Here is a 27,047-nt window from a genome sequence, read left to right as displayed (position 1 = left end):
TAAAGGGGAGCAGCAGGGTCTGGTGTAAACGGAGTAAGCATTTATTTTGGTAAGCATTCATTGTGTCTGAAGGGTAGAGGGGTCCTATTGCTATATTATTATTAGATAGCCACTGTTTCTGTATTGTTTTTAGCCACATGAACAGACTTTTCTTTCATGTTGATTCATAATTAGACTGTTTTAACTGTTTTTTCAGCGTGCTTTCTGCAGACAACAAGATGAATTATTTTCTTATGAAACTTTCAGACGGAAAAAAATGTACAGGGCTTGTTCTTTAAACTTTACGAATAGCTTTTCACACATAAAGCTGTTAATTTCCAGGTATTCTAGATTGTAACGGGTGGTCAGAAGCCATCCTTAAATCTCTAGCTTCACTGCCACCTGCTGGTAATAAATCATAAAGGAGTTCCTGAGAAGGAAAGACTCACAGATTTTCTTGTCACACTGTGTGTTTGTCTGACTACCTACAGGTTGAAGAGCCTCACTGCTTTACTTCTTGCTCGTTTTCCACTGAATCGGTAAGAGTTTTACCTGAATTATTGTTGAATATGAACATATGGCTTTATCAGAAGTTAAAATTCTCTTTTTTTTCTTTTAGTTTTTAGTTGTGCCTTTTAACACATTTCAGGTTAAGAACACCCTCTTTCCTACTGTAATGTTTAAAAATAGCCCTTGAAAAAACACTAAGATGAGTTACTTTGAATCTTTCTGCTTCTAGATATGAGGAAACTATTAAATGGTCTTTTGGTGCTTTCTTGTCAGTGTAATATTAATTGTTTTTGAAAAAGTAACTCGCTGCTGCTCTTGTTGATGCCTTAGAGAACTCTCGATGAGCTTAACCGGTTAAAGAATAGAAAAGAAAAACTAAACAGACTTAACATAACGATGAATTGTGAATCACTCTTTATCTCCCTAATTGCTATTTAGAGTTTAAAATGAGTGACGCACAGATGGCTGAGTTTGGGCCCGCCGCCTCCTATCTGCGGAAGTCCGATAAGGAGCGTCTGGAGGCGCAGACCAAGCCCTTCGACATGAAGAAGGAGTGCTTCGTACCCGATCCTGTGGAGGAGTTTGTCAAAGCCAGGATCAGCAGCCGCGACGGTGACAAAGTCACCGCCGAGACTTACCATGGCAAGGTAAGAATCACACAGCACAATATTTTTACCTTTCAGACTCTTTCAACTGGAACATTTATCTGTAAGCTAAGAAATAAATAATAATTTATCTGTAAGCATTGGCTAATAATTATTTTTTTATTTTGGAAAAACAGCTTGTAAACAGTTTTATATTCATTAGTATACTGTCCACGCCATCCAGTGTTTGTTTTGTTACATGTAAAACCAAAACCTTGCCACACTATTTGGATGAGACGTAAAACCGAGGTTCTATTGTAAGTGACTCTGCAGCAGCAGCAGTTATTGATGTGTAGTTCACCTCCTAGTCTCTGTAAGTCGTTTTAGATAAAAGTGTCTACTAAATGAAAAAAGTGGGAGTTTTACACCCCACTTCAAAATACTCAGTATAATTTTCAAGAGTTACATTTCTACTGGTGTAACAAGTTTAACAATGTGCTCTGTTCTACACTATTCAGGTATGTTCTGTAAGACATGTACAGTAAGAGCTATAATTTCCCAAATGTTTAAATATTGAACTGCAAAGATTTCAAATGAGAACTTGAGTGTTTAATGGTATCTGAGCCATTAAACACAAAACAAAATACAGTATATATTTTTAATTCCAGGATTCATTCGTCGTGTGCATGATCAGAATTTTTCTCTCTGTGTCTCCTAAACTAAATGTTTATAACATATTCCCATTTTTTTTAATGTTTTTTCTGCTGAAACAGCTGATATTTTTTTATTGCAATTTATAACTTGTATGAACTGGACAGCATTTTTTGAAACACTGTTTTCATTTTTATATTTTTAAATTTGAAAGGTGACCAAACAAATGTAAATTTCATTGTATTATTTTTGTTTTTGCTTGTAAACAAGTTAGCAATAACAAGATATACTACAAGAAATGTTATATATATTTTTTTATTCAGCCGATAATCATGATAATCGTGATAATTTACAACTGATAATCGATAACTGAAAATGTCATTGTCGTCCAACACTACCTGGGAGGTTTTTTTTGCACATTCGGCCACCTTCTGGCAGTGCGTGGTCATTGTGCTAATATTTTAATGTTATTCTGCATATGGAGTGCTAACCTGAGGGCTTGTCTGTGTTGATTTTCAGACTGTCACAGTGAAGGAGTGCGATGTCCACCCTCAGAACCCGCCCAAGTTCGATAAAATTGAGGACATGGCCATGTTCACCTTCCTGCACGAGCCCGCTGTGCTGTATAACCTCAAAGAGCGTTACGCAGCCTGGATGATCTACGTGAGTACAGAGTGACCTCAAACCCTAAACCCTCTGATAGACTGACAGATACTGAGTGTTGACTCTCCCTTTCAGACCTACTCTGGGCTGTTCTGTGTGACAGTGAACCCCTACAAGTGGCTGCCTGTGTACAATGCAGATGTGGTCAATGCATATCGAGGCAAGAAGAGGTCTGAGGCTCCCCCTCACATCTTCTCCATCTCTGACAACGCCTATCAGTACATGCTGACAGGTAAGACACACACACACAAAATAAATGCTATATCATTCAAAATATTACCTTGTATAATAATATCAATCATTATTTTGTCTCTTTCAGACAGAGAAAACCAGTCTATCCTGATCACGTAAGTCAATCTGAGATTTATTTTAATGTTCTTATATGTGAAGTATTGGAAGGGAAGAGTTTAAGTTCTCATTAGTGTAAGAGAGATGAACTAGGAATGTGAAACACTCACCCTGCTTGTTACTGTGCCCACAGTGGAGAATCCGGTGCTGGGAAGACTGTGAACACCAAGAGAGTCATCCAGTATTTTGCCAGCATTGCTGCAGTCAAGAAAGATGCAGTCACTCCTTCCAAGGTGTGTCAGAGTCTGAGTGTGTGTTTGGGGGGTGTCGGTACAAGAAAAGGGGTCTATGGGATCAGGCCCGGAGGAAGGCCTAGGCAAACTAGGCAGCCGCTTAGGGCAGCAAAAATAAATAAATAAATAAATAAAAGGAAGGAATCTGCATTATGTGCGAAGCACTGCTTCGGTGACGTTTACCACCACGGTAACTGGCATCACACTGAAGAATCCTATCCAAGCACACTCTTTCACATTGTATGCAGTGATCTATATTAAATTGTGTTCGTTTTATCTATAATGCTGTTCTATAGGGAAAATGGCTTTATGACTGACTTACGTCATTCTTTTTGGATACACAAAGTTTCAAGAAACTGTGTGATCGTGTGGTTAAAGAAAAGGGCTTGTAACCAGGAGGTGCCCGGTTCAAATCCCAGCTCACTCACTGAGTTGCTGTGTAACCTGGAGCAAGTCACTTAACCTCCTTGTGCTCTGTCTTTTGGGTGAGACGTTGTTGTAAGTGACTCTGCAGTTGATGCTTAGTTCACACACCCTAGCCTCTGTAAGTCGCCTTGGATAAAGGTGTATGCTAAATAAACAAATAATAATAAAAGAAGTAAGCCACGAGACAGGCATCAATTTTCAACAAGAATTGTAAGTTAATGATTTAAACTTATGGGAATTTACGGTATTTTCAAAATACAGAATCACATGACATTGGCAATATTACTAACCTCTAAATAGACATGTAATACTATTTTAATGGGACTAGGATATGAACTGAATTCAGCAGGAAAACTGCTTTTTTTTTTTTTTTTAATGGACTAGCTAAGCTACTGCCATCACATTCAAATCTTCCTACTTAACCATACAATGTTATTACTGGGGTGACGAGACGGCTCTGTGTCACCGGTGTGACACTTTTCTCCCGAATACACTAGTTAGCTTAACACCGGGACATGTGTGTAGGGTTGTTCAATTGATCTGTGATTGATAAGACATTTGTGTATCTCAATTACAACTTTGAAGAGAAAGTTGTAATTGATAAACTTGTGAAGTACTGTATTTGTGTTTGTGTATTTGTTGAGCATACAGACAGCGTTTGCTGCCTTCATGTTTAATAATATGTGCTTACCCTTAAGAAAAAAGAAAAGAAAAATGATACATTGGGACTTGTGCAAGTATTCTAAAAGCATGAAGTTAGTTTAATTACAGTGCTGTATGTAATTAGACTGACGGTATTGGGGAAGGTAGTAATTGGCGTGACAAAGTCTGTCTTGCCCTTTTGCTGAGTTTTTGTACAAGTTTGTATTTTCAAAACGTACTGTACATTGGGAGTGTGCTTTTTTATAATATTGTCATGTAAATGGTTCTGTTTTCACCCTAGATAAACTTTTGTTTCCTAATGCATTAGATCATTTAACAGCACAGATTCATGTTATAGTGTGCTACGAAAATTAAAAAGCTATGTCTCTTCGGTGTGTCAGGATGTGAGTGGTGTGGGAGGAATACTATGTCCAAACAGTTCAAATTGCATCAAATAAGGTCTGTATTTATTAAATGAAAAACAATAACTATCCGCCCCCTCAACCAGCAATGGTAATTTGGAAGTAAACACGGCGAGTTTCAGTCCTAAATGTTACTGAAGTCTGTTTGTGTTCAATCACAGGGGACCCTGGAGGATCAAATCATCCAGGCCAACCCAGCTTTGGAGGCTTTTGGTAACGCCAAGACCTTGAGGAATGACAACTCATCACGTTTTGTGAGTATACACATCATTATCAGTATACAGCACTGGTCTAGTTACGCTATTATTTTCCCCTTGCTGTAACTGGTCAGTAATATTAAATACAATTGATATTAAATCAGAGTGGAAGACTGAACATTTGATAGATGTTATTTTCATTGATAAGAAGTAATTTCTCTAATCTGGCGCTTTTAATTTTTAACTCATTGTTCTCTTTCTGTTCCTCAGGGTAAATTCATCCGAATTCATTTTGCAGCCAGTGGCAAGCTAGCTTCTGCTGACATTGAGACCTGTAAGTATTTTTTTATATATGAGTTATTATTTTTTTTAGCATTCACTTTGATATTGAAGTTTAATCTGATATCTGTTTGTTCTGTTCCAGACCTCCTGGAGAAGTCTCGTGTGGTCTTTCAGCTCAAGGCTGAGAGAGACTATCACATCTTCTACCAGATCCTGTCCAACAAGAAGCCAGAGCTGCTAGGTCAGTATTCCTGTCCTCACTCAAAAGTGTGAGTGTAGGATTATATAAGCAGACAGGAGAGATGCTGACATTGTTCTGTCCCTCTTTCTCAGAAATGCTCCTGATCACCAACAATCCCTTCGACTATGCCTTCATCTCTCAGGGTGAAGTCACTGTCGCCTCCATCGATGATTCTGATGAGCTGATAGCCACAGATGTGAGTGAGGACTCTCTCTAACATTACAGGGGTCTGTCTTTACACACCCTCTGAGCCAACTCATAGACTCAGAGTGAGATGCTGGAAGCCTCCATGCCTGGAGAGCTGTATAGCTCTCAGCCTTTTTACTAAATTGAGTAAGCAAACCTCAGGCAGAGCAGCAGGTTCTCTTATTCTGTTTTTTTCTCTCTTCCTGCAGAGTGCCTTTGACGTGCTTGGCTTCACTCAGGAGGAGAAAAATGGAGTGTACAAGCTGACAGGTGCCATCATGCACTATGGCAACATGAAGTTCAAGACGAAGCAGAGAGAGGAGCAGGCAGAGGCTGATGGCACTGAAGGTGGGTCGGATTGTGTGAAAGGGAGAAGGGGGAGTGCAAGGACTGGAGTCATTTTCTTGTTAATGTCAATTACACTCCAGTCGATTAGTATCTGTATCAAGACTATCACATTTACCCACCGCAGCAGCAGTGGTTATGATTGATGGGTATTTCATTCATTCCTAGATGCTGACAAGGCCGCCTACCTGATGGGACTGAACTCTGCTGATCTCATCAAGGCACTATGTCACCCCAGAGTCAAAGTAGGGAACGAGTGGGTCACCAAGGGACAGAATGTACAACAGGTGAGTCTCAGAGAGAGACGTGAGAAATGGATATAGGACTAGGACTGTATACTGAGGGAAAATGCTAACCTAATGTAGGTGGAGAGTTAAGTAGTATCTAAACCTGTGCGTGCACCTAGTCAAGTATTTCCTCTGCAGTTTCTCAGGCAATTAGACACTCACCTCCTTGTCTCTTTCCTCGCAGGTGAACTACTCCATTGGTGCACTGGCCAAGTCAGTGTATGAGAAAATGTTCAACTGGATGGTGGTGAGAATCAACCAATCCCTGGACACCAAGCAGGCCCGCCAGTACTTCATTGGTGTGCTGGACATTGCTGGCTTTGAAATCTTTGATGTGAGTGTCTTTGTGTCTTTAAATTTTGAATACATCCTGAGGGTCATTCTGAAAATAAGAACAAAATGCTAAGATCAAAAATAAGAAGAGTAACTAAAGTTTTTTTTTGGAGTCCCAGCACAAGTCTCAGATATCTAAAAGGATTTTGTTTTCCTTGTCTGTTGTTGCAGTTCAACAGCTTTGAGCAGCTGTGCATCAACTTCACCAACGAGAAGCTGCAGCAGTTCTTCAACCACCACATGTTTGTGCTGGAGCAGGAGGAATATAAGAAAGAGGGCATCGAATGGGAGTTCATTGACTTTGGCATGGACCTGCAGGCCTGCATCGACCTCATTGAGAAGGTGGGGAGCGCTTTAGAAAAACTTTCCATTTTATTTTGTGTGGATCAACTATATAATTGTATGTTGGTATTTATGTGTGTATGTATGTGACATTTGCATACTCACCTGGACATTTCTTTTCAAATCAGCCAATGGGTATCATGTCCATCCTTGAAGAGGAGTGCATGTTCCCCAAGGCCAGTGACATGACCTTCAAAGCCAAGCTGTACGACAATCATCTGGGCAAATCCGGAAACTTCCAAAAGCCCAGGATCGTCAAAGGAAAGCCAGAGGCTCACTTTGCCTTGGGCCACTATGCTGGCATTGTAGATTACAACATCATAAACTGGCTGATGAAGAACAAGGACCCGCTGAATGAGACTGTGGTCGGGCTCTATCAGAAGTCTGCCCTCAAGCTTCTCGCCACCCTCTTTGCCAACTATGCTGGAGCTGAGTCTGGTAAGAAAAGACAAAGATTGATAATTACAATAGCACACATGTCACATAAGATGGTTGAAAACACATTTCCTTACAGACAGGTCACTCTCTTTCACCCCCATTGAGGTTGAACAACATCATGGTACAATTGCTTTTTAATATATGTGTTTACTTAAGACATCCTATTCCATTCAGGGGTTCAACATAACCTTATTTTTTTCTGCTTAGCAATGCAAGAGGGGGATAAAAAGAAGGGGACAAAGAAGAAGGGATCTTCCTTCCAGACTGTGTCTGCTCTCCACAGGGTGAGTGATTGAAAAAGGGAAAAGATTTTCAGGAAAGATTGTTGACAACGGAAAGCCCTCAATCTTTATCTTTTCATCCGCAGGAAAATCTGAACAAGCTGATGACCAACCTGAGGTCAACACATCCTCACTTTGTGCGCTGCATCATCCCTAATGAGACCAAGACTCCGGGTGCGATGGAAAACCCTCTGGTGATGCACCAGCTCCGCTGTAACGGTGTGCTGGAAGGCATCAGAATCTGCAGGAAGGGCTTCCCCAACAGGATCCTGTACGGAGACTTCAAACAGAGGTACATCTCTCAAGCAGTGCCCTTGTTACAATTCCCCTTGTAGCGCTTGGTAGAAACCCAACTGAGTCCCTGTGTCCCTTCACAGATACCGTATCCTGAACCCTTCTGCCATCCCAGACGGCCAGTTTATAGACAGCAAGAAGGGATCCGAGAAACTGCTGGGATCCCTGGAAATCGATCACACCCAGTACAGATTTGGACACACAAAGGTAGAATTAAAACTACAAAAAGCCCTTATACTGAATACTTTGTGTGGATAATACCCGGAAAAAAAGAACCTGAATTTAGGAGCTCCCTTTTGTTTCGGTGTCAGGTGTTCTTCAAAGCTGGTCTCCTGGGTCAGCTGGAAGAGATGAGAGATGATCGCTTATCTCTCATTATCACCCGGATCCAGGCCCAGTCTCGCGGTCTTCTCTCAAGAATTGAGTACAATAAGATTGTTGAGCGCAGGTAAGGATGGCTGTCTTTAAAGTGCTCCCCTCCATGTTCGTCTCCCGATATTAGACTGTTCCAGTGCTGTCTGTGCTGGGTATAGTGTCGCTTTTCAGAGGAAATGTTTTACTCCGTTAAGTAGTGTTGTATGCTCTCTGTCCAGCAAATAAGGGATGTGGGGAGGTGCAACACTGAGGAGAGGGCTGCAATTGTCATTTTAAAAATGATGAAAATGTATTGGAAATTCAGAGTTCCCCTCCATAAGGAATAATAAGTAATAAGTTATGAATGAAAATAGTATTCAAGCAAACAAAGTGTGGGAAATTTTTACACCTGCCATTGCCTCCCCAGAGACGCCCTGCTGGTAATCCAGTGGAATGTCCGTGCCTTTATGGGTGTGAAGAACTGGCCCTGGATGAAGCTCTTCTTCAAGATCAAGCCCCTGCTGAAGAGCGCAGAGAATGAGAAAGAGATGGCCAACATGAAGGATGAGTTCCTGAAACTCAAGGAGGCTTACGCCAAGTCTGAGGCTCGCAGAAAGGAGCTGGAAGAGAAGATGGTCTCTCTTCTCCAAGAGAAGAACGACCTGCAGCTGCAAGTCCAGACGGTGAGTGAAACATTTCTGAGCTCCTTCTGTGTTACAAATAACCTTGCTTGCCTTGCCTGGACATAAATGCTGTACATCACTAAGGTGGAATTATGGCCAAAAGGTTAAATCCTAGGAGGTAATTAGAATTACTCTACTGTTTGCTCTCCAGGAACAAGACAATCTTTGTGATTCAGAGGAGAGGTGCGACCAGCTGATCAAAAACAAGATTCAACTGGAGGCGAAAACCAAAGAGCTGACAGAGAGGCTGGAGGATGAGGAGGAGATGAATGGTGAGCTGACGGCCAAGAAGAGGAAGCTGGAGGACGAGTGCTCTGAGCTGAAGAAGGATATTGATGATCTGGAACTCACCCTGGCCAAAGTGGAGAAGGAGAAGCACGCCACTGAGAACAAGGTCAATGTCTGTCTGTCTGTCTGTCTGTCTGTGAAATTCCTCTTTGTGAGGGCTCTGGGTGTTGAGTCTCTTCTCTCTGATTAACAGGTGAAGAACCTGACTGAGGAAATGGCGGCTCTGGATGATATCATCGCCAGGCTGACCAAGGAGAAGAAGGCTCTGCAGGAGGCTCACCAGCAAACCCTGGACGACCTTCAGAGTGAGGAGGACAAAGTGAACACCCTGACCAAGGCCAAAGCCAAACTGGAGCAGCAGGTCGACGATGTGAGTCACTCAGTTAGCTTGACAAGGCAATACTAATGAAGGTATAAACGGGTTCACATTACTTTTAACATTAGGTTCTCACGTGAGTACCAGCAGAAATGGTTTGGTACGCACTCAAATTAAGGGTCTTCATTGAAGTCGTTGTTTAGCACCACCACCTCCTCCTCCGACAGTTCAAACAATTGGTATGGCAGTGTCAGAGACCACAACAATAGTTTCTGAATGTTTAAGTAGGAGTCCGGATTGCTGGTTATTACAACAAATCATCATGCATTCTTTATTTATTTAAATATTGCCGCCCCTGGGGATTCAAAAGCAAAAACCTAAACACTTTGTCAGTTTATTAGTGTTGTTGAACACGTTAGCTTGACAGCCCAGCGGTATTTATATAAGAATATAACTGGGGCCGAAAAATATATTATTTTAAGTAAAATGGTTAAGTAAATGTATTTTTTTAAACTCACATTTATATATAACAACTTTCAAACATTGACACCTCCTGTCAGTTAGGGAATCAAAGCATTAGCTGAATGGACGGCTTAAGACATCTCTGCTATCATTAGGTTTTCATTTAAATAAAATTATTGATCTTATGAACTGGTGTGGTTCCACCTATCACTCTCAATTTTTTAATAAAAACTTGAAGCAGCCAATAATAGCACGTTGACAGTGGAATAGGCAGGTATGGCTCACCTTGCAAGTGTGAGCACCCTCACTGCCTTTATGAAAAATGCTTTCCTGTTAAAAATGTATTGACTGTACACCTTTGCAAATTAAAGAACAATATGGAAGACTGAAGTTATGTGAACCCCTGGTTATAAAACTTTGACTTTAAATGATGGCAAATGTAACCTACTGTTTCCTAAACTTGGGGGGATCGTGAGATGGTTTTTGGGGGGACGCAGCACTTAGAGAAATGTTCTCTCTCAATTGACTCATTTTGATTACAACATTTACTACCCTGACAGCTGTGTATATTCAATAATCCCCTTTTCTAATGCCCATGCTTAAGGGGATGATTCTAAAGAGATCAAAAGTTAATATTTCTATGGATTCATTGGATGGATGCCTAATGTGAGCCAATAAAGTATTGAAACCTCTGATATAACCTAAATGACATATGAATATTTTTTTAATTTACATTTTGACTAGCTTGAAGGCTCATTGGAGCAAGAAAAGAAGGTGCGGATGGACCTTGAAAGAGCCAAGAGGAAACTGGAAGGAGACTTGAAGTTGACCCAGGAGAGCCTAATGGACCTGGAGAATGATAAGCAGCAACTGGAGGAGCGGCTGAAGAAGTACGAATTAAGATTCATTATTAGAATGGTGAACAATTTTATAGTGAATGTAACTGTACCTGACTGTCAGACTGTTTATATTATTATGAAACTATTGCAGAATAATTATAACCTCTGTTCAAAAATTCTTCCAGGAAAGACTTTGAGATTAGCCAGCTCAACAGTAAAATTGAGGATGAGCAGGCACTGTCTGCCCAGTACCAGAAGAAACTGAAGGAGCTTCAGGTAATTTAAAGCCTACCTTTTCCCTGAACTGCATGCACTCTGTATTCCTTCCATACTGTGTCACGGTCTCATGTGCCCCTCCCCCAGGCCCGCATTGAGGAGTTAGAGGAGGAGCTGGAGGCAGAGAGAGCTGCCCGTGCCAAAGTGGAGAAGCAGCGGGCAGACTTGTCCCGAGAGCTGGAGGAGCTCAGTGAGAGGCTGGAGGAGGCGGGCGGGGCCACCTCAGCCCAGATCGAGATGAACAAGAAGAGGGAGGCTGAGTTCCTCAAGCTGCGGCGAGACCTTGAAGAGGCCACCCTGCAGCATGAAGCCACATCCTCCACTCTCCGCAAGAAACATGCCGATAGCGTGGCTGAGCTTGGGGAGCAGATTGACAACCTGCAGAGAGTCAAGCAGAAACTAGAGAAGGAAAAGAGCGAGTTCAAACTGGAGCTGGACGATGTGGTCTCCAATATGGAGCATGTCGCTAAAGCCAAGGTAGGAAATACAATTCTATGCAGTGTGCAGGATGGGTCACCAGGATCACATATTGATTGTTGGAGATCATGTCAGTTTCCATTTAATATGTATCTAAACCTCACATGCAGGCTAACTTGGAAAAGATGTGCAGGACTCTGGAAGATCAGATGAACGAATACAGGACCAAGGCTGAAGAAGGTCAACGCACCATCAATGACTTTACAACACAGAAAGCTAAGTTGCAGACTGAGAATGGTAAGAGTTGCATACAACAACATTGTTATTTTGAGGAAGTAATATTATGGTAAATCTCCAAGAAAGAGATGTAGAAGATAAATACTTTATTATCAGTGGATCCAGAATGTTTTTCATGTGGTCAGAGTTCTAAGACACATCTTCGGTTTTGTCTTGTTAGGTGAGCTTGCTAGACGTCTTGAAGAGAAGGAATCTCTTGTCTCTCAGCTGACCAGAGGCAAGCAGTCCTACACTCAGCAGATTGACGACCTCAAGAGACAACTGGAAGAGGAAGTGAAGGTAAAGCAGCATCAAATACTGTCTTCTGATGAAACAGAGTGTCTGAAAGCCAGGTTTCTATACAGTAAACTGTTTGTTTGATGTCTCCCCAGGCAAAGAACGCACTTGGACATGCAGTGCAGTCTGCCCGCCATGACTCAGACCTACTGAGGGAGCAGTATGAGGAGGAGCAGGAGGCCAAGGCTGAGCTCCAGCGCAGTCTCTCCAAGGCTAACTCAGAGGTGGCACAGTGGAGAACCAAATATGAGACCGATGCCATCCAGAGAACTGAGGAGCTTGAGGAGGCCAAGTAAGGACAACTAAACATATTATCTACAGATAAGTTAGTTCTAGAATATGACCAAGAGTTATAGACCTCCAGGTGACAGTAAAAATAACTTTTCTTCTGACAGATAAGCTTTTTGTTTGCGTCATGTTTTAATTACAATATAAGACGATCAAAAAGTTTGTCTGCTTGCAGATTGTGCAACTCTGAGAACATAGTGAAATTTATATATAAAGCTCTGGTGTAAGACTGCTACACAGTTAATTAGCGACCCTGATAGGACTGCAGTCTTGAAAGCTGTCCCTCCTTCTCCATCTCCCAGGAAGAAGCTGGCTCAGAGGCTGCAGGATGCGGAGGAAGCCGTCGAGGCTGTGAATGCTAAATGCTCCTCCCTGGAGAAGACCAAACACAGGCTGCAGAACGAGATTGAAGATCTCATGGTGGATCTGGAGAGGTCCAACGCAGCAGCCGCTGCTCTGGACAAGAAGCAGAGGAACTTTGACAAGGTGAGATTTGGGGGTTTTGATGAAGAGAATGCATTAGGTTTAGTTATGGGTGGCTGCTGTATTTTGAAACCCTTTTTTACAATGTGATTGTAATGACTTGTTCTCACCGTGCCCCTGCCAGGTCCTGAACGAGTGGAAGCAGAAGTTTGAAGAGTCGCAGAGTGAGCTGGAGGGCTCCCAGAAGGAGGCCAGGTCCTTGAGCACTGAACTCTTCAAGCTGAAGAACGCTTATGAGGAGTCTCTGGACAATCTGGAGACTTTGAAGAGGGAGAACAAGAACCTGCAAGGTGGGGGATCCAAACTGACACAATTCTTGTGTTAGCTGTGTTTCTAATTCTGAACCCTTTTTGAGAAGCTGTTGTACTGAAGGAATGTTCTTTTTACCCAGAGGAAATCTCTGATCTGACTGAGCAACTCGGTGAGGGAGGCAAGACCATCCATGAGCTGGAGAAGGTTAGGAAGCAGCTGGAGCAGGAGAAGTCTGAAATACAGTCTGCTCTGGAGGAGGCTGAGGTGAGTGAGAGATGCAGATACTGGGATTCTTGGAGGGAGAAACACAGGCAAGATGTACCAAAAAAAGGTGCTGATTAATAGATATTAGCATAGGAAGCTTTGTATCAGAATGTATCCTAAAGAACTTATTGTCTCCTGATAGGCCTCCCTGGAGCATGAGGAAGGGAAGATCCTGAGAGCTCAGCTGGAGTTTAACCAGGTGAAGGCTGAGATTGAGCGCAAGCTGGCTGAGAAGGACGAGGAGATGGATCAGGCTAAGAGGAACAACCAGAGAGTGGTTGAGTCCCTGCAGACCTCGCTGGAGTCAGAGACCCGCAGCAGGAACGAGGCCCTCAGGCTGAAGAAGAAGATGGAGGGAGACCTCAATGAGATGGAGATCCAGCTGAGCCAGGCCAACAGGATGGCTGCAGAGTCACAGAAGCAGCTCAAGAGCGTCCACGCCCACCTGAAGGTAACGCTGCTCTTTTGTTTTGATAAACAATAAGCTCCTCTCTGATACCCTTGGCTTGTTGTGAAGATGAATTCAGTCTTCCTCACAAAGATGTCTGGTTTTATCACTTATCTCTTTGTGACAATTTTAATTCAGAAAGCTTGCACTTTTGTCCCCTTTGGCCTCCAGGATGCTCAGCTCCAGCTGGATGACTCCCTGCGTGCCAATGATGACCTGAAGGAGAACATTGCCATAGTGGAGAGACGCAACAATCTCCTGCAGGCTGAGCTGGAGGAGCTGAGGGTGGTGTTGGAGCAGACAGAGAGAGCCCGCAAGCTGGCTGAACAGGAGCTTCTGGACATCAGTGAGAGGGTTCAACTGCTGCACTCACAGGTACGACAGCACTGGAGCAGAGATGACTATGGAATACAAGCCTGATTCCCCAGTCAGTTCTCTGTAACCTGGGTCTCTCTCACTCTCTCTGCAGAACACCAGCCTGATTAACCAGAAGAAGAAGCTGGAGAGCGACACGTCCCAGCTGCAGACAGAGGTGGAGGAGGCTGTGCAGGAGTGCAGGAACGCTGAGGAGAAAGCCAAGAAGGCCATCACTGATGCTGCCATGATGGCAGAGGAGCTGAAGAAGGAGCAGGACACCAGCGCTCACCTGGAGCGCATGAAGAAGAACATGGAGCAGACCATCAAGGACCTGCAGCACCGTCTGGACGAGGCCGAGCAAATCGCCATGAAGGGTGGCAAGAAGCAGCTGCAAAAGCTTGAGGCCCGCGTAAGTGGCTGACAGTTACACGTCTCGATTTATTGAATCATAGCTAACCATCAGGACCTGACACCTTTCTGTCATTATGATTTCAGGTGCGGGAGTTGGAGAATGAGCTGGAAGGGGAGCAGAGGAAGAGCAGCGATGCTGTGAAGGGAGTCAAGAAATATGAGAGACGCATCAAAGAGCTGACCTACCAGGTATCTCCATTCTGTTCTGCAATGCAATTGATACTGTGAATGCCCTTGCGAATGACTGAGGTGTGATTATTGACTCGTTTGTTTCAGACTGAGGAGGACCGTAAGAATATGGCCCGCCTGCAGGACCTGGTGGACAAGCTGCAGATGAAGGTGAAGTCGTACAAGAGAACTGCCGAGGAGGCTGTAAGTAACTCTCTACATTCTCTTCTCATCCGAGTGTTCAAGCACTTTCCATTCAGCCCAGTATTACAGATGAACCATTGACTTTGCTCTTGTGTGTCACTGTCAGGAGGAGACTGCCAACACTAACCTGGGCAAGTTCCGGAAACTGCAGCATGAGCTGGACGAGGCTGAGGAGAGGGCTGATATCGCCGAATCTCAGGTCAACAAGCTCCGTGCCAAGACCCGTGACATCGGGGGCAAGGTGAGTCACCCACGTTGAACCAATCCTTTCCACAGCCTGTCTGGTTTGTGATTGTTTTACACTCTTTCCATTGTATCTTGAAACAGACATTTGCAAAGAAGTAAAAGTAAATAAAAATTAAATGTAAATGTAAAAAGGTGAAAGCGACCCCGCAATTGTTTTCAAGCAAGGTTATTTGCACAAGCAGTTGTAGAGCAGTATTGTCCAAAAGAAATCGCTGACTAGCCAGAGGTGTGCCTACGGTAACACCATTTTAGCCACTTGCACTAATTTTTGTAGAAAACATCTTACATACACTTAAACAATACAGGAAAATGTACCTCAACACAAACCTGGTGTTCAAACAGGGACAACTCAAGTTAGTGGTAAAATCAAGAAACGACAACACAATAATGTTTTTTTTAATAAGTCTGTCTTTTCATGTTTACTTACTTAACAAACATCTACTTAACAAACATCTACCACCATTCAGTGTGAAACTTTGCAGTCTTTCTCTTTCACCAATATTTGGAATTCTAGCATGAATTTATCAGACACGGCACATCTTAGTGCAGCTTCTAGGTTTGTGTCCAGCAGTTGCGAGCGGTACTTTGACTTCATCAGAGTGATTGCTGAGAATTTTATAGAAAAGGGAGCTGTCAATTGTGGTCAGCTTGACCAATCGGAATAACAACTCCAGCAGAAGAAAGCAAGGCCAGCCAGTAACGTGCAGCTCCAAGGTGCTGAAATCCGGTGCTTTCACTCGTGTGGAAATAACGACGAGAGCGACACGAATAATTGCCTTAATGTATTTCAATGCTATCTCTTCGCAGCAGCTTTGCCACTCGCATTGAAATACATGGTAAGTTTTTTTTTGTGTCGGTCGCTTCGCCTCGCTCAAGTCTTGTATGTGTAAATCCACGTTTATACACCATTTTAGCAGATAACCAATAAGCAGTAACCAAGGAAATATATAACACAAAAAACTATCAAAAAGCACTCGCACGTGCTGCTTTTCGTCTTACCATTTTACCAACAAAGTACACATGCATACGCCGTGTGAATATGCGAGTACTGACGATGCCTTTACTTATAAAAAATGCAATTCGCCACATCTGGATTCCCGATTCGTCACATGTGGCTAGTTTCTGACGTATTGGAAAACAGTGTGGAGTAGTGGTTAGGGCTCTGGACACCTGACTGGAGGGTCGTGGGTTCAATCCCAGGTGGGGGGCACTGCTGCTGCACCCTTGGGCAAGGTACTTTACCTAGATTGCTCCAGTACAAACCCAACTATATAAATGGTTAATTGTATGTAAAAAATAATGTAATTGTATGTAAAAATAATGTGATATCTTGTAACAATTGTAAGTCGCCCTGGATAAGGGCGTCTGCTAAGAAATAAATAATAAATAATAATAAAACATTGTTGTAGAGCTACTACCAGCAGGGGTCAGAATCTGTCACAGCAATGAGTCACACACTGAATGGCATCACTCCGTTTGATAAATGTTAAACCACTAATTAATGTATTTTAGGTGGGAAAGGATTATTCATAATGATGAATGATTAGATTTTATTATAATTTGAAGATGTTAAATTCAGCATTAAAAAATGTGCATATAGAGTGACTTGAGTTGAATAAATATGTTTAGAAATAAATTAAATAAATCTAACTCTTAAATGCTATGTATTAATATAACTGACTTCCATGTGAAGCCAGTTATAATAATGAAGTCCATGAAGCCTTTTATGTCCAGAACACACCTGCAAACAGTTTGCAAGCAGTAACGCACCTCGTTCTCCGCTCTCCAGCACTGTTTTTCTGCACTTTAATAAGCACTGCCACTCTCCATTATCAGCTGTTACCCTTCACTCTTATGAGCCAACGCACTCCAGGTGTAAGCAGCTAGAAGTTGGGATGATGCATCAGGTGTTTCTTCCCGTGCAAATACATCAGCAAAGATAAAAAACTCACCAGTTTTCCCTCTTTCTTCCTTTTTCTTTCTCTCTCTCTCTCTCTCTCTCTCTCTCTCTCTCTCTCCCTCTCTCTCTTCCCCTTCCAGAAAGGGCTGGATGAAGAGTAAAGCTCTTAGATGGACCTTTCTGAAAAACTTGTCTGCTGTGGTTTAGTGTCCCTTCTGCTATTTCTCTTCCCTTCCTGTACATTCAGTAGAAATAAAATGCATTTGAAAATGAATTATGATGCTACTGTGTTGTGTGTCAGCTTTGACAAGTGTGATTACTCGCTATGGGGTTCCCTCAGTAGAGAGACTAACCTGTCCTGGCCCAGATAAGATAAGAAATCTTATAGCCAGATAAAATAAAAAATACTAGGACCCCATTCACACTTGTGATTTAAGGCAGCCCAGGACCGCCTTTTCTCATATGTGAGCGCTCCAAAAAACAAAAGGCAGCCCAGGGCCGGCCTAGATTTAGGCCACCATTTCGATTTAGGCCTTTGCATATATATGAACTCAAAGCAGACTAAGGGCCGCCTTTTCGTATCACATGACTAATTTGGTTACGTCGCTCAGTACTCCCACGCGCATGAAAGGTAAAAAGAAAGGTGAATGCTTTGCTAGCCAAGATGGCAATAGAGCAATATTGAATGGTGATTATTTCTACATCATACAACTTTAATTATAAAAATATTAAATAAAAAAAAATCTAGCGGGTTAACGTTCAGGTTGTTTCTTTCACATAATATACAAGCTGCAGTGCATTTAAATTTTAAATTTGTCACAATTACCTTTTCTTCCTGTTATTTAGTAACTAAGTGATAAATATAAAAACTGCAGGATTGTGGATCTCAATAATGATCAATAATGCGGCGATATTCAGCCACCACTGTTTATTTTGCACGCAATGATATACGTAATGACAGAAGTGTGTGTCTTTACATTAAAATGCTGGGCATTTCTTTTAGGTGCTTGCTTTTACACACACATAAAATACTGTTCTCATCCACAAATAGTAAGATTGTTGATGCACCATAACATGCACCATAACAACTGTGCTGCACTGAAAAAAAATATATTAATAAGAAACATCTGCTACAAATCAAGTATTACTGTATACAGTCAGCACTCACATATCCGACCCTATAAAATTTAGACTTCAGTGACAACGAGTGTGATGCATATCTGATTATTTAATTTTGGCCTGTTACAACCCCTTGTCTGTTTTTTCAGGGAAAAAAAGAGCGCATGATTTTCAAAAGGGGCAAAATAAGAACTAGGGCAAAATGATTGTTAAAGACTGATTAAGCCACATCACTTGAGTTATATTTTTAAAGCATCATCAAGTGAATACATCATTTGAAGACTCATTTAATCTAAACCCTTTGAAAGCCATATACTTAGTGACCCAAATCAGCTTTTAGAGATCACTTTGCAACCTAGTTCTTATTTTGTCAAAAATACATAGCTGAAAAGACTGTGTTTTAAAATTAGGTTTCCATTTAGATATACCGAAGTTGGTTTTGTTGGTACAGTACTATATTTTCAACAGAAGAAGTATTTTAATTCAGCACGATATGATTTTGAAAATATCACTTGCCAAAAGAGACGACACATGGACTGTAATACAGTACATACTGTAGCAGGAATGGACCTGATTATGGACTGGGGAAGGGGATGGGAGTACTCTGTAAATAATGCATGTTTGTAAAATGTTATTCTTGTTCAGATATGTTAGCGTTCTCTGTGTGTGTTTGGTGCTTGTGTGACTGAGAGCTGAGAGACTGTGTGTGACTGTGTCACTGAGGGGGGTGGGAGCAGGTCTGACACGACCAGTTAGGGAATGAAGTGTTGGACCAATGAGTGAAGAACGGGGAGGGACTTGGGGGGCTGTGTGTGGAGATGACAGTCTGGCGGCCGGACAATTGAGAGAGTTGAGAGAGGAGGTTGAGTCTGTGAGTGAGGGGAGAGGAATGAGAGCTGTTGTTCACTAAAAGCTAAAAAAAAAAAAAAAAACCAATAAATACAGCAGTTTCCTACTGCTTTGAACCGCAACTGTTGTCTGTCTCATTATACCCTGGAAACCCCGCAGCTAAGCACTGCAATACTTTTAAATCCGGTACATATTGTAGCAGTATGTAAAATTCCCCATTAACGACCCAACAGCAAAATTAAATCAGAATGTGACACAGAACTGCATAAAACGTAAAAGGCAATGCAATTTAGCAAAAGATTAAAAAAACAAAAACAACAGTTTCCGGAACTAAAACAGTATCCAAAGTCAGTCTTCAAAATTGCAGAATATTGTGCTGGATAAGGCCCTAATGTCACAGTTTGCAAATTAAAACACACAAAAGCAACTAAAGATCACAAATTTAAAAAGAAATGCATCACAGTATCTAAAACTGTTTAATGATTAACTTTTTTACCGTAGCTTGTCTTGTTCGCTTTGTTTTTGCTTTATTTTCATCATGGGAAATTGGAGGAAGCGCTGTGTAACTGCACAATCAAGACAGACAGATTTGGCATGCGATAAAAAATAAAAAATAAAACGCAGGCTGTGACGGATAAAGAAGTACATTGTAACGTTGCAGATATACAGAGATGGATCAAAACACCCCAAATCTGGGAAAACGGGGTATGCTGCTTAATATATACACACATTTGAAATATGTAAAAGGGGAAGCTTATCAAATCATTCATCAGTATTTACTGCAGAGTTGATTGCAATACTTATGGCCATAAACAAAATAGAGGGATAGAAAGAAAAAAATATTGTGATTTTTACAGATTCTAAGCTCGATACAGGCATTAGAATTGGATAGATATTATATATGAAATTATTCAGAGGTTACATGCTAGCTATAAACATTGTAAAAATATTCTGATAGCCTGGATTCCAAGTCACTCGGGTATCTTTGGAAATGAAATTGTGGATTTTGAAGCAAAAAAAGCAAAACTGAAGAGACGGGCTTTGGATCAGAAAAGTGGTGATGGAGTCGGAAATCGCGTGTGACGGGTAAGTGCATTTATTTGTTACATATATATAATGTGGATTGATTTTATTCTTAATACAAAGTCGGTAAAACGTGACTGACGTGTATCTGGGTAACTGATGTCCGAGTGCTTACTGTATCCCAATAGCTCTTCCATTCTGAGGGCAGGCTATCATTCCTTAAAAAAATAAGCAATTCGCCTCATTTTAGGCCCGCTTTTCAGTCACATATGTGAATGCACAAAGGCGCCTTAAACCACAAATGGAGCGGGGTTGCAGACCAAAATATGCCCTGGGCCAGCCCAGTAGTGTGAACAGGGTCTAGGTGCCCACAGTTTTCTTCTTGATGTCTAAAGTAATGTGATGTCTGAAGTAAAGCTGAGGGCTATGATGGCATGATGTCATGGCATAAACTAGTAGTTGCTTTCCTCAGCAAACAGTAGAATAAACATTTCAGTTTAATTGCCAGGTGCTGGAGTCAGATATAACCATGGAAAGGGATACAAAGTTATATCCATGGAAATACCTGTCTTTGGATGCAGGAGCTTTTATAAAACATCTTTCATTAAAAGTTAGGACAAGCTCTGAGGAAAACATGTTCTATAATAAAACATATTTTGTAACGTAATAGTTTGTAACTCCAAGCAAAGTTTTACATCTGCTTCTGCTAACGACATAATTATCTATCCTAATTACTGATTCATTGTATTCATATTTCATAGAAAAGCTGTCATTTAGCCCCCTCTTTGGTGTCCTTACCTCTCAGATCCACTTGGTGGCGCTCTCAGACTCAACTACAGAGCTTTACCAAACGAACATCACACATGGTTTCCAGGGGCTTCATGCCTGCATTAAAATAAAAATAATTACACAAAGGTTTTTTTTTAGTAAAGGTTATATTAAATAAAATATATTTAAAACCAAGAAGCAGTGTTTGGTAACGCTTTATATTGCGTGGCATAAATTAATATTAACTAGTTATGCAATTGCATATTAAATCAATGTTAAATTAATATTTAATAAATATGCAATAGCTGGTTTCTTGCTACATGTTAACCAAATGTCGATTGAAAATGTAATTGCATATTACATCCATTTATATTACGTTTTGTTACCCTTGAAAATATGTAATAATAGCCCATTGTTTACATGTTTTTAATTGAAAATACAGTTAATCTGACTTAAATGTTAATAGAAAGTAACAAGGAATAATTGAACGTAAATGTAATATCAATTGTTTATCTATTAAATATTAAATATTAATTTAATATCAATTGCAAATCTATTAAATATTAATTTAACATGTTATAGGAGGCTGTGTGGTCCAGTGTTTAAAGAAAAGGGCTTGTAATTAGGAGGTCCCCAGTTCAAATCCCACCTCAGCCACTGACTCATTGTGTGATCCTGAGCAAGTCACTTAACCTCCTTGTGCTCTGTCTTTCGGGTGAGACGTAGTTGTAAGTGACTCTGCAGCTGACGCATAGTTCACACACCCGAGTCTCTGTAAGTCGCCATGGATAAAGGCGTCTGCTAAATAAACAAATAATAATATTTTAAATGACATCATATCATTTTAGTCACTGTGCCTTCCATTCTAATGTGTAATACTGTAGCTTTGGAGATATATAGGTAATATTGAAAATGTATTAAATCCATATATTTATTTCTCTAAAAAACTAAGAAGGGGAATAGTGTAAAAGCAATGGTGAACACATAACAATGATAAATCTCAGTATGGGTATTCTAACATTATGTTAAATTAATACAATAAACTACAGACAGTTAAAAAAAAATGCCAACAATTCTTAAGGTGACATTAATAAAAGACTTTAGTCTAAGATAAGCATTTAAATAAACAATAATATTTAAAATAAATGCAAACTCATTGAGACTTTAGGAATGCCCAGTACACTGGACAAAACCATGAATTAATTATGCATTGAAACAGAAACATGATGATGATGGAAAGTAAAAATAAATCATCTGGACAGTGTAATTCATTGTACAGTAGACTTGATGCAAAGCAACATGGGTTCATATTTTTTAATAAAAAGAATAATTATAACAATAACAGTAACAATAGCAATTATAATAATACCTTATGTATTTTTATTTTAGCATTGCACGTCTATCTGCAAACTGATTGGTACAGAACGTGGACACTGAAGATACTTGGCAGTATGTAAGTACAGTATTAGCTTTAATTAATTTCAACTAATGTTAGCCCCTCTACTCACTCATCTTATCAGTTAAGGCTCATAAAAAACAGGTATGGAAGTTAAAATTCAGGTTTTGAGTAAGTGGTCATTATCTTATGAGATATCAAGCCTAACAACCCAGTACAATATATATATATATATAATTTATAAACACATAAAAATGTATTTTTTAAAAACTGTTGTTAAGATTATAGGAGCATTGATACCCTCCACAGCAGATGCCCTTGCTTAGAGGCTGTGGACATTTTCTCTGCAAAAATGATCTACATTTAAAGAATCATCAAGTATTTTTTTAATAGCAGCTTCAAATCTGCTGTGAGATCTGCAGTTATTCTGAATGGTTCTTATTTTAAACAGAAAATAGGAAAAAGTAAAATAAAATTAAAAAAAAACACAATATTATTTAGTAATTGCAATAAGAGACACATCATAAAAAAAAGGTAAAAAGCAACTTTGAAAATACAATTGAAGCTTTCTCGTTAGAACACATCTTTTCACTGCACTTGTAATAAGCAATGAAATGTAAAATATGGAAAAGTTCCATTCAAGGCTATACAAATATTGCTGCCCCTGACACCTGGATAGAATAGAACAGGATGTGCTGTATACGAAGTTATGGCACACAAATATGCTACTAAACACACATAACATCTAACAGTGATGTGCAATCGAGTGGGCTGTATGTCTTTAAATGTACAATAAGACTGCTTACTTGTGTCAATTAAGAAGAGTGTTAATTTATCAATTGGGCAATTATGCAACTTCTACTCTTACTATTATTATTATTATTATTATTATTATTATTATATTATTATTATTACCTTCTGAGTGGTGATAAAATCACAGGCAGTTGGCTTCAAGCAGTTTCAGTGCAGTCTCTCAGAGCAATGTGAAAGACTCTAGTCATAGTGTATTGCTGTGGGTGGGGGGTGGGGGGTGGAGTTTAGGAAAGAGTAGGGGAGGGATTTTAATTTGGGGCAGCCTCACACATTTTGAATCCTTCCATAGTTGAGCTATTTAAAGAGGTTACACAAGTATATGCTACATTCCCTTTAAGACTTTCATTTAGTTATCCACTGTGGCTAAAGTAACTTACCATTTTTTAGCCACACTGAAAAAACTTAAGCCACACCAAAGAATATTAACGAAAACCGTAAAACTGTTTTATTGTACACAATGCAATAAAAATATTGACTAGAACTGTGTCCAACAACCCTCTCCCTTAAACACCACACTCACCACAGGTTTCTCTAAACACAAATAATATACCGGCTGGTGAGCTTTTCAGCTTCCAATGCAAGCCTGAATGACATACAAACACCACACTGTCACTGGTAGAATTCATAATATAGGTACTATATGCCTTTTACAACTTTACAAGGTTAAAATAATACAATTTTACTACATGATTTTTGTGGACATTTGTTTATATTATTGTTTAGTATAAACATTTTGTATAAACCGGTTATAAACATACTGTTTCAGCAAGACATAAAAAGTGTATTTTATTTGAAAACAGGTAGATATTTAAATGCCAGACCCTATCTTTTACTTACACAAACAGTATATTTAAAGTGCACTATAGCTGTGATTCCCATTTAATCAATGCCAAACGTAGTCCCACGTGAAAAAACATGCTTGCAGATTGCAGATTTCCTAAATTCTGAATGGGTTTTCAGATATTCATGCGCTGCACCTTTACATTATTTTGACGATGGCAGTTTTCTTTCCACTGCAGAACAGTAAAGCAAAACTGCCAGTAGACAGACAGTGCTGTAAGTGTATGTTAATATAAATGCCTCCCTGACCAGCCGCAGCTCTAGTTATACAAGCATGAAATATTAAGTAGGATTATACAGCCACGACTGTGTTTAAAAAAGTTATTTTTACTGTGTTTTTTCACCTGGGACTACTGACAGTAGTACTAAAACTAATAACAGTAATACTAAAACTCAATAAATCATAGTGAGGCAAATCCTTCTTTTTAAAATAAAAAATGTGTTTATTCTTTTATAATTGTTCCTCTTCTGAATCTTCTTGGAACCATTCTTTTACTATTTCCAAACTATATTTCAGCATATTTTAAAGAGATAGCAAACAGCGACTGTGACTATCACAGTCATATTTTTGTTTCTAATTGGAACCTCTGTCCCGCCAAACAAAACGTTGATGCGTATGTTACGTAACCAATCTAGCTTTCATTGGCCGAAATTAAATGAAACAAAACAGTCTTTATTGATTCATTTACCAGCACATGCTCAAAGTACATTTTTCAAAGCCTTTGCCACCGTGGCAAACTTGTTGAAAATTAACTGAGCCACACAGGAAAACATTTTCGCTTGTGGCGATGTGGCGAGTGGCATATGTATAACATAGACAGATAAATAGAGGAATAAAACATTTATTTTCTAATAAGTCCCTAAAAACTGTGTTTAATCAACAGTGATTTTCTTCTCTTATAAGTGATAAGAAAATGTTTAGTTTCAGTCAGATCTATTTCAACAAGTAACTTTATAAATTACTAATTGAAATATTACTATTTAATTTTTTTGTTGAAAGTGCCCAAGAGAGCACAGGCAAAAAGTACCAGTTTCTCCTTGTTTCTTTTCAGTATAGATTGCACTGTGAACTATTATTATTATTATTATTATTATTATTATTATTATTATTATTATTATTATTATTACTATTAATCAGAGCACGTGCAAGAAGCACTCCTTACCTCCCTGTCTTCCAGCAGGAATGGCACAGGTTTGTGCTGTCCCTCAGAACAGGTCACCTTCAAGCCTCACAGAATGTATTGAGCCACATGTGTGTGTCAACAGGAGACAGTGCAAAGTACGGAGAGGCTATGTGGTGCTATTTTCTAATTAGGGGCCACTGCACTTGTTTGACTGCGGAGAGTTAAGACATTTTATACTGAGGCTATATGATGATAGCATGACACACATGACAGGTATCAATTACCACATCAAAACAGCACAATTGATAACAAGTCATGGGCTTGTATTCCTAATATTTCTAAAAGTTCAATACATTATTATACCTATAATATTTAATTAAGCATACATTCATATTTAATTAAGAATGTGTTTGGAAATTAAGTTTTAGAAAGTTTTCTTGCTCCAAAATTGTCTTTTTTTTTTTTGCCACCCAAAAAAATCTGGAATTCCTCTGCAGGTATCATAGATTAATTTGAGAGTTGGATCATCCCTGAACAGATCACAGTGTTGATGCTTCAAAGTGTGAGGTGTGTACTTTCAGTCATAAGTGACACACTATTAATAGGTAAGTAGTAAAAGACAACAGGGAGTTGGGTTACAGCATATGATAAACAAACTGGCCTAAATCAAACCTTCCTTCCAGAACAAATGTCAGGGTCCTTTTGGCCACTGTGGCACCTATTGACTCAGTGGTTTGAAATTGTTAGTGAGCTGCAGGAGATCTCTGAACAGCTGGGAATGGAGTGTATTAGTTTGTATTGAGCTGAGAATAGAATGTTCAAGAGTGTATTGTCATCACACTGGTAAGAGGAGACAGGGGTGAAGGGGTTGAGTGTGGGGTATCAGAGTCCTTCCACTGATAGTTTTATTTCCACTGTTTAGTTGATATGGGCTTGTTGAAACTGTGTTTGAGTAGTGGATGCTATAAATTGTATAGTAGGTAGTAGACCAGGATTGCATTTTATAACTTGCCTGGTTATTTTGATTTGATTAGCAAATTCATCTGGTGACACATCTGTAAACATGTCTAGAGGTGTTGTCAAAATGATTACTAACAGTGTTGACATTGGACATGGACCATTTAAATAACTTCAGTTTATGCAAAGATATAATAATAATAATAATAATAATAATAATAATAATAATAATAATAATACATTTTATTTATATAGCGCTTTTCATTTAAAAATCACAAAGCACTTCACAAAGCAGCATAAAAACAGACATTTCAATAGACAAACAGTAAGAACAACAAATCATTTACAGAAAGCCAATTGAAAGAAGTACGTTTTAAGATTAGATTTAAAAACATCAACTGAGTCATAATTTTTCAAATAGCCCGGCAGGGCGTTCCATAGGTGTGGGGCTAAAGAGCAGAAAGCCCGATCACCCATATTGCACAGACGAGTCCTAGGCACAGACAAAAGAACATTGTTACTAGGACTCAATTTTCGTTTAGGTATGTGGTACTGAAGGAGATCCCTAAGATAGGCAGGGCCTTGAGAATGTAAAGATTTATTAGTTGGTATCACAGTACACTTCAGTTCATTTGTGTAATATCTTTCTCAGCGACTTTTCCAATGCTTCCCCTTTTTTATGGTGCAATAAGCTGTTTTGATTTTAAATTGTTGGGCCATGTTGACAGATATTTGTTGCAATTACAGTATGTAATATAATTCAACATATTTCACAATCAGAACACGTAGTCCCTATCTACTTAGCAGAAGTGTTATAGAATCCCAACTAAAATTAAAATTCAACACGTTTTCTAGAACTTCAAAATAAATATTATGACTCTGCATCCTGCATCTATCTTTGTGTATGTATCTCAATCATTATCTATGAATAACAAGACCTTGTCAAGGGAGGTCACCTACGGTAATTGATCCTGTACAAACATTATGATAAAGTCTCGCCCTCAAAATGGAATGCAAGCTGTTTTTCCTCAATTAGCGAGTGGCACGGGGCAGGAATTTCACAGGGTTATCTTTGTACTGAAGGATAAAGGCAAGGAAACAATGCAATGTCAGAGAGATGCACCCTGGGGGCAATGCTTTTACTAGCTGAAGAAGGAAAGCAGATTAATATTGACCTTGGTCTCAGGTTTCACAATAGGGGACAGCTGCACAGGGAGGGGGGTGGCGGGGCGTTGCAGTGATATA

General features: G+C 39.8%; 1 protein-coding gene and 1 long non-coding RNA gene across 6 annotated transcripts in view; one reads left to right on the top strand and one right to left on the bottom strand.

The window, feature by feature from the left end:
* Window positions 1-478: 478 nt before the first annotated feature.
* LOC117398268 (myosin-7-like) lies at window positions 479-17,187 on the top strand. The gene is made up of 38 exons (XM_059016974.1): window positions 479-518; window positions 928-1,136; window positions 2,244-2,387; window positions 2,463-2,619; window positions 2,707-2,734; window positions 2,869-2,968; window positions 4,620-4,712; window positions 4,926-4,989; window positions 5,080-5,178; window positions 5,271-5,374; window positions 5,574-5,712; window positions 5,878-5,996; window positions 6,181-6,330; window positions 6,501-6,671; window positions 6,800-7,109; window positions 7,317-7,393; window positions 7,477-7,682; window positions 7,768-7,891; window positions 7,996-8,132; window positions 8,466-8,721; window positions 8,873-9,115; window positions 9,203-9,379; window positions 10,532-10,677; window positions 10,812-10,902; window positions 10,990-11,379; window positions 11,490-11,616; window positions 11,777-11,895; window positions 11,988-12,184; window positions 12,483-12,666; window positions 12,788-12,953; window positions 13,055-13,179; window positions 13,322-13,630; window positions 13,799-14,002; window positions 14,097-14,393; window positions 14,480-14,584; window positions 14,672-14,767; window positions 14,874-15,008; window positions 17,054-17,187. The coding sequence occupies exons 2-38, from the start codon at window positions 936-938 to the stop codon at window positions 17,072-17,074; spliced, it is 5,811 nt and encodes a 1,936-aa protein (XP_058872957.1). The 5' UTR covers window positions 479-518; window positions 928-935; the 3' UTR covers window positions 17,075-17,187.
* LOC117398330 (uncharacterized) overlaps window positions 6,999-27,047 on the bottom strand; it is a 26,884-nt gene continuing 6,835 nt past the window's right edge. The window contains exons 3-6 of one of the 5 annotated variants that reach the window (XR_009320239.1): window positions 22,984-23,078; window positions 21,322-21,473; window positions 20,703-20,789; window positions 6,999-7,106 (exon numbers count right to left, since the gene is read on the bottom strand). This is a non-coding gene — a long non-coding RNA (uncharacterized LOC117398330). Of the gene's footprint in view, window positions 7,107-15,006; window positions 15,085-16,965; window positions 17,149-20,702; window positions 20,790-21,321; window positions 21,474-22,983; window positions 23,079-27,047 lie in introns of those variants that run through there. The other 4 variants (XR_009320237.1, XR_009320236.1, XR_004543905.2 and 1 more) reach the window with 4 other exon arrangements.

The sequence above is a fragment of the Acipenser ruthenus genome, chromosome 54 (assembly GCF_902713425.1).
Source record: "Acipenser ruthenus chromosome 54, fAciRut3.2 maternal haplotype, whole genome shotgun sequence".
NCBI lineage: Eukaryota > Metazoa > Chordata > Actinopteri > Acipenseriformes > Acipenseridae > Acipenser > Acipenser ruthenus.
The sequence above is the reverse complement of the archived record's forward strand: the minus strand, read 5'-3'. Positions and strand labels throughout refer to the sequence as shown.

Bases quoted from the DNA above. Each gene is read 5' to 3' on its own strand.
- LOC117398268 (XM_059016974.1), top strand. From the start codon at position 936: ATGAGTGACGCACAGATGGCTGAGTTTGGGCCCGCCGCCTCCTATCTG. The intron at 4,713-4,925 runs GTGAGTATACAC...TCTGTTCCTCAG, and splicing joins ATGACAACTCATCACGTTTT to GGTAAATTCATCCGAATTCA. The intron at 11,380-11,489 runs GTAGGAAATACA...CCTCACATGCAG, and splicing joins AGCATGTCGCTAAAGCCAAG to GCTAACTTGGAAAAGATGTG.